The sequence below is a fragment of the Stomoxys calcitrans genome, chromosome 4 (assembly GCF_963082655.1).
Source record: "Stomoxys calcitrans chromosome 4, idStoCalc2.1, whole genome shotgun sequence".
NCBI lineage: Eukaryota > Metazoa > Arthropoda > Insecta > Diptera > Muscidae > Stomoxys > Stomoxys calcitrans.
The window spans coordinates 30,000,410-30,020,450 of NC_081555.1; the positions used below are offsets into that span (position 1 = coordinate 30,000,410).

The 20,041-nt window shown below is 37.4% G+C and overlaps 2 protein-coding genes and 1 long non-coding RNA gene across 4 annotated transcripts in view; 1 reads left to right on the plus strand and 2 right to left on the minus strand.

Moving 5' to 3' along the window:
- The first annotated feature begins 553 nt into the window (after positions 1–553).
- Positions 554–1,721, plus strand: LOC131997338 (general odorant-binding protein 19a-like). Its single transcript, XM_059368188.1, has 3 exons — positions 554–602; positions 665–839; positions 949–1,721. Exons 2-3 carry the CDS (start codon positions 680–682, stop codon positions 1,161–1,163), a joined length of 375 nt encoding a protein of 124 aa, XP_059224171.1. The 5' UTR covers positions 554–602; positions 665–679; the 3' UTR covers positions 1,164–1,721.
- A 1,121-nt stretch (positions 1,722–2,842) lies between these two features.
- On the minus strand, positions 2,843–3,356 carry LOC131997296 (uncharacterized). Its single transcript, XR_009398177.1, has 2 exons — positions 3,042–3,356; positions 2,843–2,986 (listed from the first exon to the last, which is right to left on the minus strand). It is a non-coding gene; the product is annotated as an uncharacterized LOC131997296 (long non-coding RNA).
- A 7,774-nt stretch (positions 3,357–11,130) lies between these two features.
- The window catches only part of LOC106093148 (uncharacterized), a 36,675-nt gene continuing 27,764 nt past the window's right edge, over positions 11,131–20,041 (minus strand). For both annotated transcript variants that reach the window (XM_059366974.1, XM_013260159.2), the window contains exons 3-5: positions 13,722–13,810; positions 13,113–13,246; positions 11,131–11,398 (exon numbers count right to left, since the gene is read on the minus strand). In XM_059366974.1, coding sequence (XP_059222957.1) covers positions 11,317–11,398; positions 13,113–13,246; positions 13,722–13,810 — 305 coding nt within the window. In that variant the 3' untranslated portion in view covers positions 11,131–11,316. The remainder of the gene's footprint in view (positions 11,399–13,112; positions 13,247–13,721; positions 13,811–20,041) is intronic.

Genomic DNA, 20,041 nt, shown 5'->3' on the forward strand with positions numbered 1-20,041 from the left:
TCTCCACTTGGGATCGATGATCTGGTGGAATCCTACCGGGTGCACAACCGATATTGATGACTGCATAAGAAAGCTCCCTTAGTCTCACGATAGTGGTTGCTGCAATTTGTCTAACCATAATGTCCAGAGACATTAGATGTAGCATTAAATTCAGTGCATCAGATGTTGTCGTCCTCTGTGCGGCTGTGATGCACAAACAAGCCATCCTTTGGATCCGGTTGAGTATTGAACAGTAGTTGGACTTTTAAATCGCCGCCCACCAGACCACAACACCATATAGGATTATAGGTCTGACGTGCGGTCCAATGGGGTAGCAAAGCGGACCAGGGGTATGCTAATAAAATATTTTTTTTTTTGTAAAAACGTAGTGGCTTTGGAAATTAAATATGATGAAAATGTTTAATTTTTTTTGTAAGAACATAGTGGCTTGGGAAATAAAATGACATGTTTTTTAATTTTCTCCAATTTTGTTTTTTTCAATACCTAAAAAAATTTCTGCGTCAATATAAATGCTTAAAATAATGGAAGTAAGAAATTTTATTAAAAAAGAACGAGGAAATCGAGGGCCAGGCGTTAATGGGTTAAAAAACTCAGAGAAAAACGCAAGTTTTTTCATTATTTTGAGCAGTTTTATTGTTATTGTAGTATTTGAACTTCCTTATAGGCAACCGAAGAACAAATGTGGGCTGCCGATGGACTTATGAGAGATGTGTGCCTACCAAAATTCCTCAAAATAACTAACGAAACTGGTGCTGGAATCAGAGCTGGTACCCTGTCTAATGATAAGGATGCCAAATGCAATGTTAACTACACTATGGAAATGATGCAAACGGTAAGAAGTAGTAAAGAACAAATAAGAAAGTCGAAAAAGAAGACAACTCAGGAAAGGTTGAGATGATTTTAATGTTAAAATTTTTTTTATTTCATTCCTTTTCACCATAGATGAAGAAGGGAAATTCTTGTATGAAGCTTCGTTGAAGCAAGTCGATGCCCTCATGCCCGATGACAATAAAGATGAATACAAAGCTGGCTTGGCCGCAAGCAAGCATGCTGCAGGTGAGGATAGTTCCCGCAGCTTCGCAATTGTTCTTAACGTACACAGCTGCATCCTTGCATGCGGCCAAGCCAGCTTTGTATTCATCTTTTATAGTCATCGGGCATGAGGATATCGACTTGCTTCAAAGAAACTTCATACAAGAATTTACCCTTCTTCATCTGTGGTGAAAAGGGTTGAAATAAAATAACATTTAAATCATCTCAATCTTTCCTGAGTTCTCATCTTTTTCGCCTTTTTATTTATTCTTACCGTTCGCATCATTTCCAAAATGCAGTTAACATTTGGCGTCCTCATCATTAGGCAAGGTAGGAGCTATAATTCCATGAGCAATTTCGTTACTTATTTTGGGAAATTTTGGTAGGCACACATCTCGCATAAGACCACCGTCACCACCAGCTGTAATTCCATCAGCAAATTCCTTGGTTATTTTGGGGAATTTTGGAAGACACAAATCTCATATTAGTCCTCCGGTTTTCTGTTGCCTGTGGGAAAGTTTAAGCAATGAAAAAAGTTGCCTGTTTTTCTGAGTTTTTCAACCCATTACCGCCTGGCCCTGGATTCTCTTGTCCGATTTTATTGAAATTTCGTATTTTCATTATTTAAAGCATTTTTGTTGACGCAAACATTTTTTTAATGTGTTGAGAAAAAAAAATTGGTGAAAATTTAAAAACATGTCATTTTATTTCCTAAGCCACTATGTTTTGCCAAAAAAAGAAACATTTTTTTATATTTTATTTCCAAAGCCACTATGTTTTACGAAAAAAAAAACATTTTCTTTATATTTCACGACCATTTAGCTGGAGTAACATACCACGCGCAGCACTTATGCGCGCTTAAGTAATCAGATGTGCCCACATGCGTTCTGTAGGTTGAGTTACATACCATGCGCTTTTTGCTTCTCACGAATTTGTAAAAATCAGCTTACTTATGTCATTTCCCAAGTTAAATTCAATTTAAATTGTCAAAATGTGAATTAATATTAAAATCATTAAAGCATTTGTCTAATTTATGAACTGCGAAACAATTTTTGAACAGTAAACATATTCAAATCATATGTTTGGCGCCCTGAAATGCGTTCAAAGTTGAGAGTTGGTTAACTCATTCCTTCAGATGCGTGCGTGCATTTGTTGTGTAACTCACACAGTACAAACCAACCTATTTATTTATTTATTTTGAAAGGAACCATAAATTGCAATAAGACATTAAATTTCACTCCTCAAAATTTTGTAAAAAATTTGTTATTTGATTTTTTTTTATACAAAAAAATTGACGACTTTCGTCAAGCCAATTTTCCCCCAAAAAATGACCTGTTATGACCGTAAATTTTTATACCCAGCCAGCCGCTTGTAATGTTGCACAGATACTTGTTATTGATGTCGTTCGTTGGGAATTGCATATAGGCCATATCGGTTCAGATTTGGATATAGCTCCCATATAAACGGATTTCCTGATTTGACTTCTTTAGCCCCCGTAAGCCGTAACTTTTGCCCGATCTGGCTGTAGTGTTCTGCTATGACTTCCAACAACTGTGCCATTACGGTCCATGACCAGATATAGCTCCCATATTTTAGCAGAACATAGCACGCTTTTACTTGTTTTTATTTAGTTTCATTCGTCCACTTTACGCCAATCCAAATTTCATCGGATATCTTTTTCCTAATTTGAGCTAGAATTTTTCTATGACAGCTTTTATTTGGGGTGTTTGTCTACCTATCTGGCGTTAGTGGCTTAATATTTTTATCGCGAATTGGCGACATAGCTTAGGGCCAAAAATGCAGATATAGCTTAGGGCCATAATTTATTATTTTTGTCCATATTTTTGATTTTTGCACCCTCCATCCCCATTACAATAATTTTGTCTTAGGCACAATTTCAAACTTTTTTTCGATTTGGAGCAGTTAGGTCGGCTCCCCCGAAAAGAAATCCTGGCTAAGGGATTGATGAGAATTATATCAAGTTTTTAACCGATGTAGATTATACTCACCACGGATAGTAGAAGTCATAACAAAACACTACATGCAAGTTTTCAGCCAAATCAGATAAAAATTGCGGATTATAGATCCCCCAAAATCAACTGGAAGGACGATTAATATGGGGGCTATATCCAAATCTGAACCGATATGGCCCATTGGCCATTCCCAACGACCCACATCAATAGGAAACATATGTGAAAAATTTCAGTAAAGACGGCCAAGAATATGTATACGTTTTGGGTCGCTGATCAATATTTCGAGGTGTTTCGAACGAAATGACTAGATTAGTCTACCCCCAAAACCTATGTATAAAAAACGTATATCGGACTTTTTCCGATATTCTCATTTTATGTCAGAAATGAGTGGTATGTCTACGGTTATGTTACAATGGGAAAATATGTAAAAATATACATATATAAAATGCTATAAAATCCGAAGCACCCATGATTTAGCGATTTGATTTGCAAATAATTTTTTGCCAATTATTTTTATACGGAAAATTAGTGAACAACGTGGCGTATGATTTATGGCATATGAGGAAATAATTATCGCATAGTACAAAATACAAAATACAAAAATTTGATAAAAAACCAGTAAAGAAAGGCAAAAGTCGGGCGGTGCCGACATTATAATACCCTTCACCTACCCTACAAATAAAAAGTGGGAGCTATATCTATTTCTGATATGTATCAAAATTCGAGTAAAGCAAATATTTTCAAAATGTAATAACTACAGTTGACAAATGACAACAAATTATCCAAAATCTGACGAACATATATATAGGAGCTACATCTAAATCGATTTTGACCAATCTTCATAGATATTGTGGCAGTCATCGAGGAAAGCGTTGTGCATAATTTTGGCAGCATTGGTCAATAATAGCGCTTGCAGTGGTTCTATGAATGAAAATCGGGCGATATCCATATATAGCAGCTATATCTAAATCTGAACCAATTTCTTTGAAATTCACCAGTTATATTAGAAGTCATAAGAAAATCCTTCCTGCCAAATTTAGAGAAAATCGGTTAACAAATGAGTACTTTATTGCAATATTTCTCAAAATCGGACGAACTTTCACATGGGAGCTATGTATATCAAAATCTGACGATTTCGACCAAACTTTATAGATATTGTGGAAGTCGTTGTGGAAAGCGTTGTACAAAGTTTTGGCAATTTTGGTCAATAAATGCGCTAGCAGAGGTTCTAGGAATGAAAATCGGGCGATACACATATATGGCAGCTATATCTAAATCTGAACCGATTTCGACCGAGCTTTATACATATTGTGGAAGTCGTTGAAGAAAGCGTCGTACAACATTTTGGGAAGATTGGTCAATAAATGCGCTTGCAGCGGCTCTAAGAGTGAAAATCTGGCGATATATATATATATATGGGAGCTATATCTAAATCTGGACCGATTTCTATGAAATTCATCATGAATTTCGAGAGTCAAGAAAAAATCCTTCCCAATAAATTTCAAGACAATCAGTTAACAGATGACCATTTTATGGCATTATTACTGCAAATCGGAAGAACATATATATATATATATAGGAGCTATAACCAAATCTGATCCGATTTCTATGAAATTCTTTACTAATGTCGAGAGTCATAGGAAAATCCTTCCTGCCAAACTTCGAGAGAATAGGTTTACAAATGGCCATTTTATTGCATTATTACTGAAAATCGAACGAACATATATATGGGAGCTATATGCAAATCTGAACCGACTGTTCCCGATTTCAATAGGCTTCGTCTCTCGGCCGAAAAACATGTACCAAATTTGAAAACGATAGGATGAAAATTGCGACCTGAAGTTTGTACACAAATTAACATGAACAAACGGACGGACAGACGGACATAGCTAAATCGAATCAGAAAGTGATTCTGAGTCGATCGGTATACTTATCAATGGGTCTATCTTCCTTGCTTTTGGGTGTTACAAATAAATACACTAAGTTATAATACCCTGTACCACAGTAGTGGTGTAGGTTATAACAATTCAAAAAAAAAAACCGACGTGAGTTTGCAATTGCTGTAACTTCCTTAGTTTTGCAAACTTTACCTTTATTCAGATGTAGTTGGATTCGTGAGGAAAATCTCTTTTCGTAGTGGTGCTAGATGAAGCAATAATGTAAAGTTTTCTCCTCCTTAATTTTTTCGAATTTCGATCATGTTCCAGCATTCCGCAGTTCGAAATTCGAAAACGATTCGTACAATAAACAAAATTACGTAAAATTTCACATATTTTTTTGGCATTTTTTTTAGCAAAGGCTTACCCCTTATGAAAATTTTCAATTTTTGATGCGACAAAATTTTTCGAGTTGAGTATACAGTATTGAAGATTATGGCAAAAAAGTCAGATTAGTGCAACTCCTATGTTTTTTATCCAAAAAACAAGCTCAAAATCGCATAATTAATATTCGAAAAATGGTAAAAAAATCAAGGTGAGTTTGAAATTGCTGTAACATCTCTACTTTACTTTCATTAGCTTTGACAGAATATTTGTTCCACTAGCCGAACGTAGAATAGCGTTCCAAGCGCCTCGATCTTCTGCGCTCATTCTAAAAGCTCTGACACCAAGTTTCGAGGTGTCTCTCACAACTTGATCTTTCCATTGGGCTTTTGGTCTTCCCGGTTTGCGTGTACCACCGTGTTTGCCTTCAAAAGACTTCTTTGCTGGAGCTTCTTCATCCAATCTGACAACATGACCTAGTCAACGCAGCAGTTGTATTTTGATGCGTGTAACTATGCTATCGTCGTCATACAGCTCATGGTTCATACGTCGCCTATATTCTCCGTTAACGCAAACTGGTCCATATATTTTATAAAGAATCTTTCTCTCAAATACTCCCAGCACTGCCTCATCTGCTTTCACAAGTACCCATGCTTCAGAACCATATAACAGCACGGGTAGTATCAGTGTCTTGTATAGTGTAGTCTTCGTCTGTCGAGAGGTGGACTTGTTTCTAAACTGCTTACTTAGTTCAAAGTAGCATCTGTTTGCCAGTATTATTCTTCGCTTAATCTCAAAACTGGTGTCATTCGTTTCGGTTACGGCAGTGCCGAAGTAGATAAAGTTACTGACTGTCTCAAAGTTGTGGTTCCCAACTTTTTCCATTTTCTTTATCTGCTCGGTTGTGCAAGGCTTTTTAGGAGTTGGAACCATCCATTTCGTCTTATCTCCATTTACTGCCAGACCCATTTTCACTAACTGTCTTTCGATTCTTTCAAAGGCTGCAGTTACTACACCCGGTGACCGACCTATGATATCGATGTCGTCGGCATAGGCGAGTAGCATGTATTCTCTTGTGATTGGTGTGCCATATCTATTCACATCTGCATCTTGTATAATCTTCTTCAGCAGGATATTAGAGATCACACGATAGGCTGTCTCCTTGTCTGAAACCTCGTTTGGTATTAAATGGTTCAGAGAGATTCTTTCTTATTCTCACTGAGGAACGCGTATCAGCAAGTGTCATCCTGCAGAGTCTTATTCATTTTGCAGGGATACCAAACTCTGACATGGCTTGAAATACCTTTGAACGTAAAGGAGTATCGCAGGCGTCTTTGTAGTCAACAAAGAGATGGTAGGTGTTGATTTGTCCTTCTCGGGTCTTTTCCAGGATTTGGCGCAGTGTGAATATCTGGTCTAGGGTGGATTTATCAGGCCTAAAGTCGCATTGATAGGACCCAATTATCTCATTGCCTTTAGGTTTTAATCTTTCACACAGTACGCTCGAGAATATCTTGCATGCGATGGGGAGGAGACTTATTCCTCTGTAGTTGGCACATTCCGTCTTATCTCCCTTCTTGTGTACGGGATATAGTATGCTGAGGTTCCAATCATCGGGTATGCGTTCTTCTAGCCAGATTGCGCAGATAAGCTGATGCATACGCCTTATCAGCGTGTCGCCTCCGGTCTTAAATAATTCAGCTGGTAACCCGTCGGCTCCTGCTGCCTTGTTGTTCTTTAGTCGGGTCACTGCTACTTGGATCTCATTCTGACTAGGAGGTAAACAATCTATACCATCATCAGGGATTGGTTCTGCGGTATCCTCTTCGCCGCTAACATCGGACACTAGCAGTTGGGTAAAATGTACTTTCAATATCCTCAGCATGTTATCTGTGTCAGTTACCAGATTTCCCTCTTTGTCTCTGCAGGAGGATGTGCCTGCACCAAAGCCATCGGTTTGATGTTTAATTCTTTGGTAGAATTTCCGGACTTCATTCTGACTCCTGTACATCTCAATCTCACGTCTTTCCATTTCCTTTTTCTTTCTGCGGAATAGACGTTTCTCCTCTCTCCTTTTCTCCCGATACCTCTCAGTAGCATCTCGACACTCTTGGTCGTACCATGGATTTTTTGGAGGAGGCTTCCGGTACCCAAGTACGGATTTCGCGGCATTTTCTATGGAGTGGGCAATAGTTTGCCACTGCGCCATTATATCATCAGAACAAGGAGTGCTTTCATGAAGCAGTTGGGTCAGTCGAGTGCACTATACCGCTGCCATTTGTTGTGTTTGCAGCTTTTCAATGTCCAGCTTCCGTGCAGTGTCAGATCGTACTTTCCTCGCCGTGTTTAAACGGGTGCGAACCTTTGCTGCTACAAGGTAATGATCCGAATCTATATTCGCTCCACGGATCGATCGTACATCTAACACGCTGGCTGAATGCCTTCCATCTATCACAACGTGATCAATTTGTTTTCTCGTGTTTTGATCGGGTGACAGCCATGTGGCTTTGTGAATATTTTTATGTTGAAATCTGGTGCTACTAACTACCATGTTTTTTGCCGCGGCGAAATCTATCAGCCTAACCCCATTACTGGACGTTATTTCGCGGAGGCTAAACTTTCCGACTGTTGGACCAAAAATGTCTTCCTTCCCTATTTTCGCATTAAAATCTCCCAGAACGATTTTAATATCACGGGCGGGGCAGCGGTCATATTCTCTCTCTAGGCGCTCGCAGAAAATATCCTTGGTCTTCTCCTTCGGGGCATGGGCACAAATAAGGCTGATGTTGAAGAATTTGGCTTTTATGCGGATTGTGGTTAGCCTTTCATCCACCGGAGTAAAGCTGGAGACAAGGTGTTTCAGTGTCCGACTAACCACAAATCCACAGCCAAATTCATGCCTCGTGTTATGGCAGCTATAGTACAGTTCGTCACTGTTTGGTGTTGTAGTGACGCCGTTCTCAGTCCATCGCACTTCTGGAAAGGCGGTAATATCTGACTTGTAGTTCTCTAATACATCCGCCAGCTTAGCTTCCCGTGATAACGATGGGCACCACACAAGTCGGAGCTCAAAGTTCCAGCCTGTGAGGCGCCCATAGCCATTCCGTATCGGCCGGGGCTGTAACATCTTTAGCTTTGCGAATTTCAAAATTCTGAGAAAACCGTTGGATTCGTAAAGAAAATCCCTTTCCGTAGTGGTGATGGTTGAAGCAATATCTTATCCTATCCTATCCTATTCCCTAAAAAACTTTAGAGTATTGCTTCAAAATCGCATAATTAATATGCAAAAAATTCAAAAAAAACCAACGTAAGTTTGCAATTGCTGTAACTTCCTTAGTTTTGCAAACTTTACCATTATTCAGACCGTTGGATTCGTGAGGAAAATATCTTTCCGTAGTGGTGCTAGATGAAGCAATAATGTAAAGTTTTCTATGAAAAACATCGCTAAAACCAAATCTTTTTTGGCGTAAAAATTCAAGGTCAAAAAGGAAGTAACTTTCATTTTTTCGAATTTCGATCATGTTCCAGCATTCCGCAGTTCGAAAACGTTTTGTACAATAAACAAAATTACGTAAAATTTCACATTTTATTTTTTTTTTTTTGCATTTTTTTAGCAAAACCTAACCCCTTATGAAATTTTCAATATTTGATGCGAAAAAAATTTTCGAGTTGAGTACACAGTATTGAAGATTATGGCAAAAAAATCGGATTAGCGCAACTCCAACTCCAAAACAAGCTCAAAATCGCATAATTAATATTCGAAAATGGTAAAAAATCGAGGTTAGTTTGAAATTGCTGTAATATCTTTAGTCTGCGAATATCAATTCTGAGGACACCGTTGGATTTGTCAATAAAAGCCCTTTCCATAATGGTGCTGGACGAAGCAATACTCTTTACTATTTCCATGAAAAGTTTAGAGTATTGTTTCAAAATCGGATAATTAATATGCAAAGATTCAAAAGAAACCAACGTGAGTTTGCAATTGCTGTAACTTCCTTAGTTTTGCAAACTTTACAAATTTTCAGACTCCGTTGGATTCGTGAGGAAAATCTCTTTGGCCAAAAATGTGCCTGCTTGCAGTGCTCTTGGAGTAAAAATCGGACGATATACGTATATGGCAGCTATAGCTAAATCTGAAACGATTTCAATGAAATTAATCAGTAGTCTAGAGAAAATCCTTCCTGCCAAATTTCGGTTAACAAATTACCATTTTATTGCAATATTACTGCAAATCAAACGAACATATACATGGGAGCTATATCCAAATCTGAACCGATTTTTTCCAATTTCAATAGTCTTCGTCTCTAGGCCGTAGAACATGCCTGTACCAAATTTTAAGACGATCGGATGAAAACTGCGACCTGTACTTTGTACACAAATTAACATGGACAGACGGAAATAGCTAAATCGAATCAGAAAGTGATTCTGAGTCGATCGGTATACTTATAAATGGGTCTATCACTCTTCCTTCTGGATGTTTCAAACAAATGCACTAAGTTATAATACCCTTTACCACAGTAGTAGTGTTGGGTATAAAAATGGTGACGAAGACAATGCGAATAGATTCCGTAAATGTGGTACTGAGTTCTATGAGCAAAATAGTAGCGACGCGTCGCTGTATCAGGATAAATTTCGCACAATTGTAATTGCAAATGTAATTAAATGCACTAAATCACCTCTGTTTCAATACTGTTGTCATTGTTATGTGTTTTTGATTGACTTCTGTGTTCTGACAAAAAAAGGAGCGTCGGATTTCGCAATAATTTAATAGGCATTTTCGGTGCGAATGAAGTCAGTATTAGGCTTAACATCGAAACAAAACTAATATTCTCTGAAAGAGTTTGAATTACTGAGATCTGATTATAATTCGTAAAAAATTGTATTTGTATAGTTTGTATTATGTTACAACATTAAATTGAACTTGGCACCCTTTTGACGTTAAATTAATTAATAAATAAAGAAAAACTATTTCTTTTGTGTGCCTGGTATGGCTGGTCAACGAATTTATTATTTTACGTTATTGTTTTTTCCAAAAGGGGGAAACAGTCGAGCTAATTTGACCAAGGGAATAAATATCACACGAAATGAATGATTTTTATTGATCACTGAAAAATAATTGCCAGACAACAGAGGGAATTTGATCACATGCACGCCAATTGTAAAGGTGGCTAGTCCAATCATCTGTACAATCGTGCTGCACTCTATCTTCCGGTCTTTCCTTCATTTCTTGTGATAGTAATTCTCTTGGTCAAATTACCTCGACTCTTTCCCCCTTTAGGAAAAAATAATAGTGTGTAAGAAAAACAAGTTGAAACCACGAATAACATGTTCTATATATCAAGAATGAAAGGTATTGTCGGGGTAAAAAACTTTATGTTTGTCACAAATTCTTGCAAGAATTCGACGTCATGTATTTTTATCGTAAACAAAGTCCAACGTTTTTCAGAATAGAAGTCCACTTGGCGAAAAGTCCGTTTATATCGAATTATTTTTTTGCGTGCACCTTTGAGCCTTGCAAGGGCTTCGATGCTATCTAAATTCTGCTGGAAGACCTCAATGCTGTCGCTTGGGCTAAGATATCAGCTCATAATCGCAAAATGTTCATAGATCGGATATGTGCAACATGGTCCCCAGCAGTGCAGCAGTTCAGATAAATTTTCACGCCATAGTCCATTGGATTTTTTAACCTACTGTTTCGCTGATAAATATTATATCTACTTCCTGCTCTTTCGATATTTGTGGCAAAACTTATCTTTCAAATATTTAATTAATCAAAACGCCATATATTCCAAAACGTTACCGCGCCATTTTACGTACATTTATTTTTTGTATAAAAGTATTCGAAATAATAACAAATAGATAACTTACGTTAAAAATAAGGATATGAACGCTATATTTGCTTTGCACCGTGTGATAATATTTGCAATAAACATCTAAAGCTATTTGGTAAAAAAGTAATAAAATATTCTTGGTCAATCTTTAATCAAGTTATCAGTATCCGTGGTCTTTATCAGGTAAGCTGGAAAAGTGGTCTACAATGTACTCCATTATTATCCGGGCTGTGGAATTTTATAGTTGCGGGCCTTCAGCTCTCGTAATATACACATTCCATGTTTGTGGGCATTCTCACATCTTACAAAAATTTTGAAAATAAAATATAAAGAAAACCACTGAGTAGTATGTATAACAGGGCGGGTCTATTTTTTTTTGAAACCGTATAGCAAAAACGTAAACTACATACAATTCTAAGAAGTTTCTCCGAAGAAACCATGTATCTAAAATAAAATCATAATTCCCGCCTCTCACCTCAAAAATTTGTTTACCCTCCACCATAGGATGCAAATTTTGCCCATGAACATTCCGCTAAGGAACACAAAAAACTTGTCACATATCAATGAGTGCAGTCCGATTCAGGTTTAGGCTCAAGAAGTGGCCTCCTTTTTATAGTAGAGTACGAACGGCGTGCCGAAAAGCGATACCTCTTTGGAGAGAAGTTTTTACATGGCAAAGTACCCCTCAAATGCTGCCAGCATTAGAAGAAAACCACCGCTGAAAATTTTTCCTGATGTTCTCGTGGACATGCTAACCTCTGCGCTACGGTGGCCTCCAAATATGTTTCGATCTGGACGATATTCAACAAACAGGTGTTGAGGTCTATCAAAACTCACTGTTTCAAATTTCATCAAAATCGGATGAAAAATTTTCCTTTTATGGGCCCAATACTCTATATCGGGATATCGGTCTATATAACAGCTATATCCAAATATGGTCCGATCTGGACGGTATTCAACAAAAAGGTTAAGAGGGGTACCGGAACTCTCTGTGCCAAATTTCATTCAAATAGGATGAAAAATGCTCCTTTTATAGACTCATTACACAATATCGGGGATCGGCATATATGGTAGCTATATCCAAATATGGGTGCCTTTTGGGTATTTACCCATCGCCCATCTCTATTAATGTGCCATATGGGCCCATGTTTTTATAAGCTGCCATATAAACCGATCTTGGATATTGACTTCTTGAGCCACTAGAGGGGGCAATTCTCATCCGATTTGGCTGAAATTTTAAGTGAGTTGTTTTTCTATGACTTCCAATAACTATGCCAAGTATGATTCATATCGGTCCATAATCAGATAAAGCTGCCATATAAACCGAACTTGGATCTTAACTTCTTAAACCACTAGAGGCGCAATTCTTATCAGATTTGGCTGAGATTTTGAATGACGTGTTTCGCTATGTCTTCCAACAACTAAAAGAGATACTAAAAAGAGATACCGGGAAAAGAACTCGACAAATGCGTTCTATGGTGGAGGGTATATAAGATTGGGACCGGTCGTACATAGCACGATTTTATTTGTTTCCTGTTCTTTCGATACAGGCTGCCCTGGTTGTTTGATTATCGTAAAATTTAGCACAAGTCCCTTTCTTGGTCCAAGGAGGAACGCCATTGATTTTGAACAAAATCTGATCAGATTTAGATATAGCTTCCATATATATATTTCATCCGATATGGCCAAAAATGTCATATCGGATGAAAAATATATATGGGAGCTTTATCTAAATCTGATTCGATTTTGTTCAATTGCGTTCGTCCTTGGACAAAAAAAAATGATGTGGGCAAAATTATACGATAATCGAACAACCAGTGCGAATTATACCTGGATCACCATAATTTCGAATATCGAAAGAACAGGAAAAAAAATTTAAGTGGAGAGAATCGGATTAGGTTGGTTTCCTCGGAGAAACTTCTTCGAATTGTAAGTAATTTACGTTTTTGCTATACGATTTTTAGTTTATTTTTTTTCATCCATACAAATCAACCCGCCCTAATGTATAAGCTTACTTTTCTGCTACCCCAGCATTTTCGCCATTGCATATTTTAACAATTTCCTCCAAGTCATCTTTGCTATCAGAAAACATCATACCCAACATATCAACAGCCTTCTCTTCATTCATTGTTGTGGAGCCTTCTGCGATCTATAAAATGCATAAGAAACAATTTATGAAAAATGTTCAGTATTGGGAATAATATTATATTGAATTGGGTAGTGCCATCGATATCCATATGAAAGAAATGGAAAACTTGACATTTAATATTTGAGATTATTTAATATTTTGAACATATTTTAACATAATGCCACTAGGTTCTAAATCTACGCTATATAAGCTTTCGCTTGAGAAAAGCCCCATAGATAGAGATGGGCATTTATCCAATAAATGCTCACACATTTGGTATTTATCGGGAATTTACTTGATAAATACCCAATGTTTGGGAATTTATGGGGTATTTATTAAGTAGATGCCCATCTCTACCCATAGACTCAAGCCCACTTTGGCATAGTGGATCTAGGAAATTGTGTATACTTGTTAGCTTACTAGGGAAATCACAGAAAACATTTTATACGGATAATATGTTGAGGTTTTATATTTATAAACACATTATAAGTCTTACCAATTCAAATTCTTTCATCAAACAATGCCGGAAACATTTCGCATTTTGATGGGGATTCTCTTCATTTTTCACCAGCTGTTTAATATGATCTATAAAAAAAGAAAATAAAAATAAGTTTTGAGTCTTTTATTAGTCAACTATAGGGCATATGTGACGCAATGATAAACCATTGCCCATTTCAAGAGAGATCCCTACATGGGCATCAAAAGCCCTCTCAAGTAATGCATAGTACGACCAATAATGTCAAAATGCTACTGAATCACAGTGGGCAGCATATAAAGCAACCCTGCAGTCAGTAGCAACGCGCCAGGCGAAGGAGAAATGTAAAGAAATGTAAAGTAGAAATGAAAAGATGTAAATGTGAGCAATTCGAGACCTTCGGAGGTCAGAGTAAAGTCCGGAAATTCTACTAAGAAATTAAACATCGATGGTCGTTAGTATTGGTACATGCGCATTAGACACAGGGTGCTAAAGATAAGGAATGAACATTTTTCCCGGCTGTTGGTAACCTATAGTGGGGGAGACAATGATGATTCTTGGATTGAGGTTGGGTTAGCAGTTACCGGCAGAAAAACAACAAAGCAGCGGGAGCCGTTGTGTTATCAGATTCATGTAAAATTTTTTGTCGATTGTGATACCACAGGAACAGGAGAAGGTAGATGCCATCCTAACATTGAGCCATCCAAATCGTTTTAGAAAAGAAATGAGAAACTAAAATGAGACTCCTTCATCCTGTCAGTGCGGGAAATATATACAGTAGGTATTGTATACTCTCCAAGTCTCACAGCTTCTATAGTAGTCGTTGCTTTCTACCTTCAGTCTATCAGCATGCTTTCCGATCAGAAAGTGAGTCACCTGTCATGGCTCACACAGTGATAGAAACCTGAGTTCTCGCCAACGACTGCAATGCGGTTGAACTTTTGAAGTCTACGCTGGGCCTCATAATTTTGGAGTTTTCACAACTCGCACCTTGTGACCATCTGTCATTCGTTGACCTATGGGCTTGACCCTGAAGACATAGCTTAAACGTCTTAAGAAGCATACCCACAGATTTCAGTTCCCTTGCTCGTCCGCTCTACAATTTCCTGGGATACCTCTGGCAGCCAGAAGAGATGAATTTTTACATTTTCAGCCATGTTACAGCACTTAGAAAAATATATCGGTATTCTATTCAAATTCGAACTGCGACGATGGTTTATTCATTCTTTCATAACATTTTACACCAAAGCTTAGAGGTTAGCGAGTGCGCCTACCACGCTGAACGCTTGGGTTCAAATCCAAGTGAGAACATCCAAAAAAATTTTCAGTGATGATTATTTCCTTCTAATGCTGTCGACATTTGTGAGTTACTATGCCATGGCATGCACTACGGCATGCCATTCGGACTCGGCTAAAAAAGGAGGTCCTTTATCTTCTGCCTTTAACTGGCTATGACAAAACATTTGCCCTATTAACCGAGCTTAGAATAGATTTCCAAGCGCCTCGATCGTTTGCGCTCCTTCTCCAATCTCTGACACCAAGTTTAGAGATGTCTTTCACCACGTGATCATTCCACCGGAGTACCACTATGCTTGTCTTCCAAACACTTCTTAGTTGGAACTTCTTCCACCCAACCGTTGTATTTTGATACGTTGAACTATGCTTACGTCATCATACAACTCATGCAGTTCGTGGTTTATACGACGCCGAAACTCTCCATCAATGCAAACTGGCCATACATTTTATAAATTATCTCTCTCACAAACATTCCAAGCACTGCCTTGTCTGCTATCACAAATATCCATGCTTCGGAACGACACAGCAACACGGGTAGTGTCAGTGTCTTGTAGAATTGCTTAATCCAAAGTAGCATCTGTTTGCGTACATAATTCTTCGCTGATTATGGAAATTTTTCGATATATCCAGCCTCAGTTCTTCAGAGTTAACCCCAAAGCCCACCTAGTAATCTAGCCTAGAGCCATCTGTTTAGAACACTAACGCACCTTCCATTACCAGTGATGTTTTAGTTTCACTTGGTTCTATAAGGAATAGATGTACAGTACTTCTTATCAAATAGTGGCTAAGGCAAGTTGTAATCCACACTGCATTAAACATCGGGCATTGTACCAAGGATAACACAGTAGCCCGTAGCTGCCTTATGAACACGATGTCCAGAGGCATATGGTGTAGCATTAACCCATTAACGACGAATGGGTAGAAAGATACCCAAGAATAGGACTGTCTTAAAAAATTCTTGCTCAAGTTAAAAAAAGGTATTCTAATGAAATTTAGATTGGCAAAAGAAGACGAATGAAACTTGTTAAAAAAAAGTTCCCCGCCATATAAGGTCAGGTTTTGGGGAAATATTGGCTTGTCTAAAGTCAGTTTTTTATATACAAAAAAATCTAACAAAAAATTTTCTCAAAATTCTTAGCAGTGAGTTTTCTGGAAGCCGTTTTGTGGCGTTGATGGTTTCTGTATTAAAAGGCAAAAGTCGGGCGGTGCCGACTCTATAATACACTACACCTACCCTATAAGTGCAAAGTGTGAGCTACATCTTATTCTGACTAAATTGGGTGGACCTCGTCGGATGTTTTCAGATGGGTTATTATACAAACCGTATCACATTTAAGGCAAATATATTCAAACAAATAAAATGAAAAATGACAACATTATTGCAAATTACCCAAAATCTAACTAACAGAAAGTTCATTGCGCGCTTTTTCCATTTTATGGACGAAGCTAATTTTTGGCTCATTGGCAAATAACTAAGCGGATGGACCATTTTAAGCGCAGTCACGGTCAACATTTGAAAGAAATAATCTTTAAACATTAAATGATATGGTCCGTACTATCGATTCAAATAAAGATTTCATGCATTTTTCTGAACTTGAGTTTTTTTTGGAAACTTTCCTATAGCTCTTATCACCCTTTATATAGGAGCTATATCTAAATCTGAAGCGATTTCGACCAAACTTTTAACTATTGTGGTAGTCGTTGAGGGAGTAGTCGTTGATTGTCATTGATTTTGGCAAGATTGGTCAATAAATGCGCCTGCAGTGGCTCTAGAAGTGAAAATCGGGCGAAGAGCACTTTGTAGCAATATTTTTTAAAATCGGACGAAAATATATTCGTGAGCTATATCTAAATCAGAACCGATTTTTTCCAATTTCAATCGGCTTCATCCCTAGGCCGAAAAACACGCCTGTACCAAATTTTAAGACGATCGGATGAAAATTGCGCCCTGTACTTTGTACACAAATAAACATGGACAGGCAGACGGACAAAGCTTAATAGAATCAGAAAGTGATTCTGGGTCGATCGGTATAGTTGAAAGGCATAAATTTATTCTACATACTAAACTTCTGCCAAACCAGCATAAACTAAAGCTTCTAAGAACCGAACAAGGATAATCGAGAGACCGGTTTATATGGGAGCTATTTCAGGATATAGACTGATTTGCATCGTATTTGACACAGTTGTTGGAAGTCGTAACAGAACACCGCATCATGTAAAATTTCAGCCAAATCGGACAAAAATTGCCGCTTGTAAGGACTCAAGAAGTCAAATCGCTATATCAGGTTATAAACCGATTCGGACCGTACTAGGCACAATTGTTGGAAGTCATTACAGAACACCATATATGCAAAATTTCAGCCAAATCAAACAAAAAATTGCGGCTTGTAAAGTCTCAATAAGTCAAATCGGACCCAATGCAATCACCAACGACCTACATTAATGGTGTCTGTGTAAAATTTCTAGCGGCTAGCTTTACGCGTTCGACCGCTTTCGTGATTTCGACAGAGAGCGGACTTGGTTAAATCGATTCAGAACGTCGAGAAGATTATGAATATATATACTTTATGGGGTCTCAGACGAATATTTCGAGTAGTTACAAACAGAATGACGAAATTAGTGTACCCCCCATCCTGTGGTGGAGGGTATAAAAATAAATTAATGGCGATATGCCTATTACCTTCGACAGCACCTGATAGCAAAAATTTTTTAATACCATTTGGTATCAATTCAATACCAGCCAAGGAGGCTATTAAGAATTGACGGCATCATATTTGTATTCTTGTCATAGCGCCATTACAAAATATTTGGTAAACAAATAAATAAAATGTTTTAATACACTTTGACTGCGTAAAAACCTGGTCAAATACTCGAAAGCGGTGAAAATAGAAATAGTACAATTTCTAAGAACCTTCTACATTAAAAACATGATAGTCTCTTGTATGGAAAAAGATGCTGTGTTGGTGTATTTACATGAAAACCACTTCTGGAAATCAATTGATATGGAATCAATTGCTGAATACAAAGAATTGAGGTTGCTCACGGTGTAACATTACTTTTTGTAATTATTAACATAAATAATCGAAATAAAATTAGATTAAAATTATTTTCAATGTTTTTTTTTGTTCATTAGGGGGTGGAATAATTAATATCGGTTTGGTACTATAGCCAATAACGGTCTAGTGCTAAAACCAACAACAGATTGGTATTTAAACCAATACCAGTTCGGTAATAAGGCTAGTACCAAACGGTACTAATCATTTTATGTTTCATTCATACCATTCAGAATTGTTTTTGTGCCATACGGTGTTGCTTTACTATCAATGAGCACGTTTGGTATCAAGTTTTCTCTGGATGCAGGTACGATTTTAGGTCAAACATATTAAAATTCACTTTTATTCGCCAAATAATCATAAAATATTAAGAAAATGATTTTTTTTTTGTTTTGAAAACCTAGTGGCTTAGGAAATAATTTTATTTTTAATTGTTTTCAAAACTTTTTAAAAATTGTTGTTATAAAAAATAACTACGCAATAGAAATGCTCTATATAATAAATATATGCAATTTTATCAAAATCGAACAAGGGAATTGAGGGTCAGGCGTTAATGGGTTAAATTCAGCATTAGTTAGTATCGTCTTCAGTGCGGCTGTGCTACACAAATAGAACATCCATTGGATCCTGCTGAGTACAGCATTTTAGGTCTGACAACTATAGTATACAGCCAATGCATGACACGCTGTTTAAAATCCTAACATTCAACAAATGCTCTCTTGATGGTGTATAGGGTTGCCTTCTTTCCTCTTCCAAAATGTTAGATTTGAAGCTCAATTTCCTGTCCAGCAAAATACCCAGGAATTTTGAGCTTTCAGAAAATCTTACAATCCCTCCTCCCAAGGAGAGAAAAACTTGTATTTCTTTTTGTAAAGAACAACTTCCTTCTAAGCCAGATTTACTCATAGACCACTTTCTGCAACGCACTTTTCTGTCATATGTAGAGCTTCCTGTGAGAGTGCTGGGAGACTTTCCTCTAAACGCAATAGCCACGTCATCAGCATATGCGACCACTTTCACACCTTTTTCTTCCAGAGACAATATTCCACGTTGATTTCAAAGAAGTGGAGACAGTACACCTTGTCAAGGTGTCCCTCTACAGATCCTGAGCCTAACGTAAAGGATCTATTAATACCATCTATTGATGTCTAAAAACTCCAGCTACCTCATGTTTGACATAGATTTTACATTATTGAAAGCACCCTCAATATCAAGAAATACAACTGTTGTGTATTTATTGACAGCGAGAGAATCCTCTTTGTATCCGACTAGGTCATGAAGGACTGTTTCAGTGGACTTGCCCTTTCTATATACATGCTGTTGCCGAGACAAGCGATATGCAGGAATCTTAACCCTAATATATATTTATTTTAACCTTTCTAGACTCACTCTTAAGCATAAAGAATGATTTACTAATAGGACGACGGAAAGTCCTAAAGTACATATGTCTGGAGAAAGTCGGTTATAAAAAGAAGGTCCCTTATCATTGAGCTTAAATTTGAATCGGACGGCGCTTATTGTTATGAGAGAAGTTTGCTCTTGTTCCCTAATGGAATATTCATGTGCAAATTTGTATATATGTATATCTGGACTGATTTATAGACAAAGACTCATTAAGAACACCTGTGACTGGCATAAATAACATGTATTTGGACCATATTGTTAAAAAAAAAAGGATTGAACAGATTGCAATTTTCAAAAATCCACTTATGGATTATTATACCCACCACCGTAGGATAGGGGGTATATTCATTTAGTCATTCCGTTTGCAACACATCGAAATTTCAATTTCCGACCCTACAAAGTATATATATTTCGGATCGTCGTAAAATTCTAAGACGATTTAACGATGTCCGTTTGTCTATACGTCCGTCTGCTGCAATCACTCAACAGCCTTCAAAAATTGAGATATTGAGCTGAAATTTGGTACAAATACGTCTTTTTGATGTACGCTGGTTAAGTTCTTGAACGGACCAAATCGGACCATATTTG

Coding starts and splice junctions, on each gene's coding strand:
- LOC131997338 (XM_059368188.1), top strand. CDS start 680: ATGTGGGCTGCCGATGGACTTATGAGAGATGTGTGCCTACCAAAATTC. Junction 840..948: donor AATGATGCAAACGGTAAGAA/GTAGTAAAGAAC, acceptor CCATAGATGAAG/AAGGGAAATTCTTGTATGAA.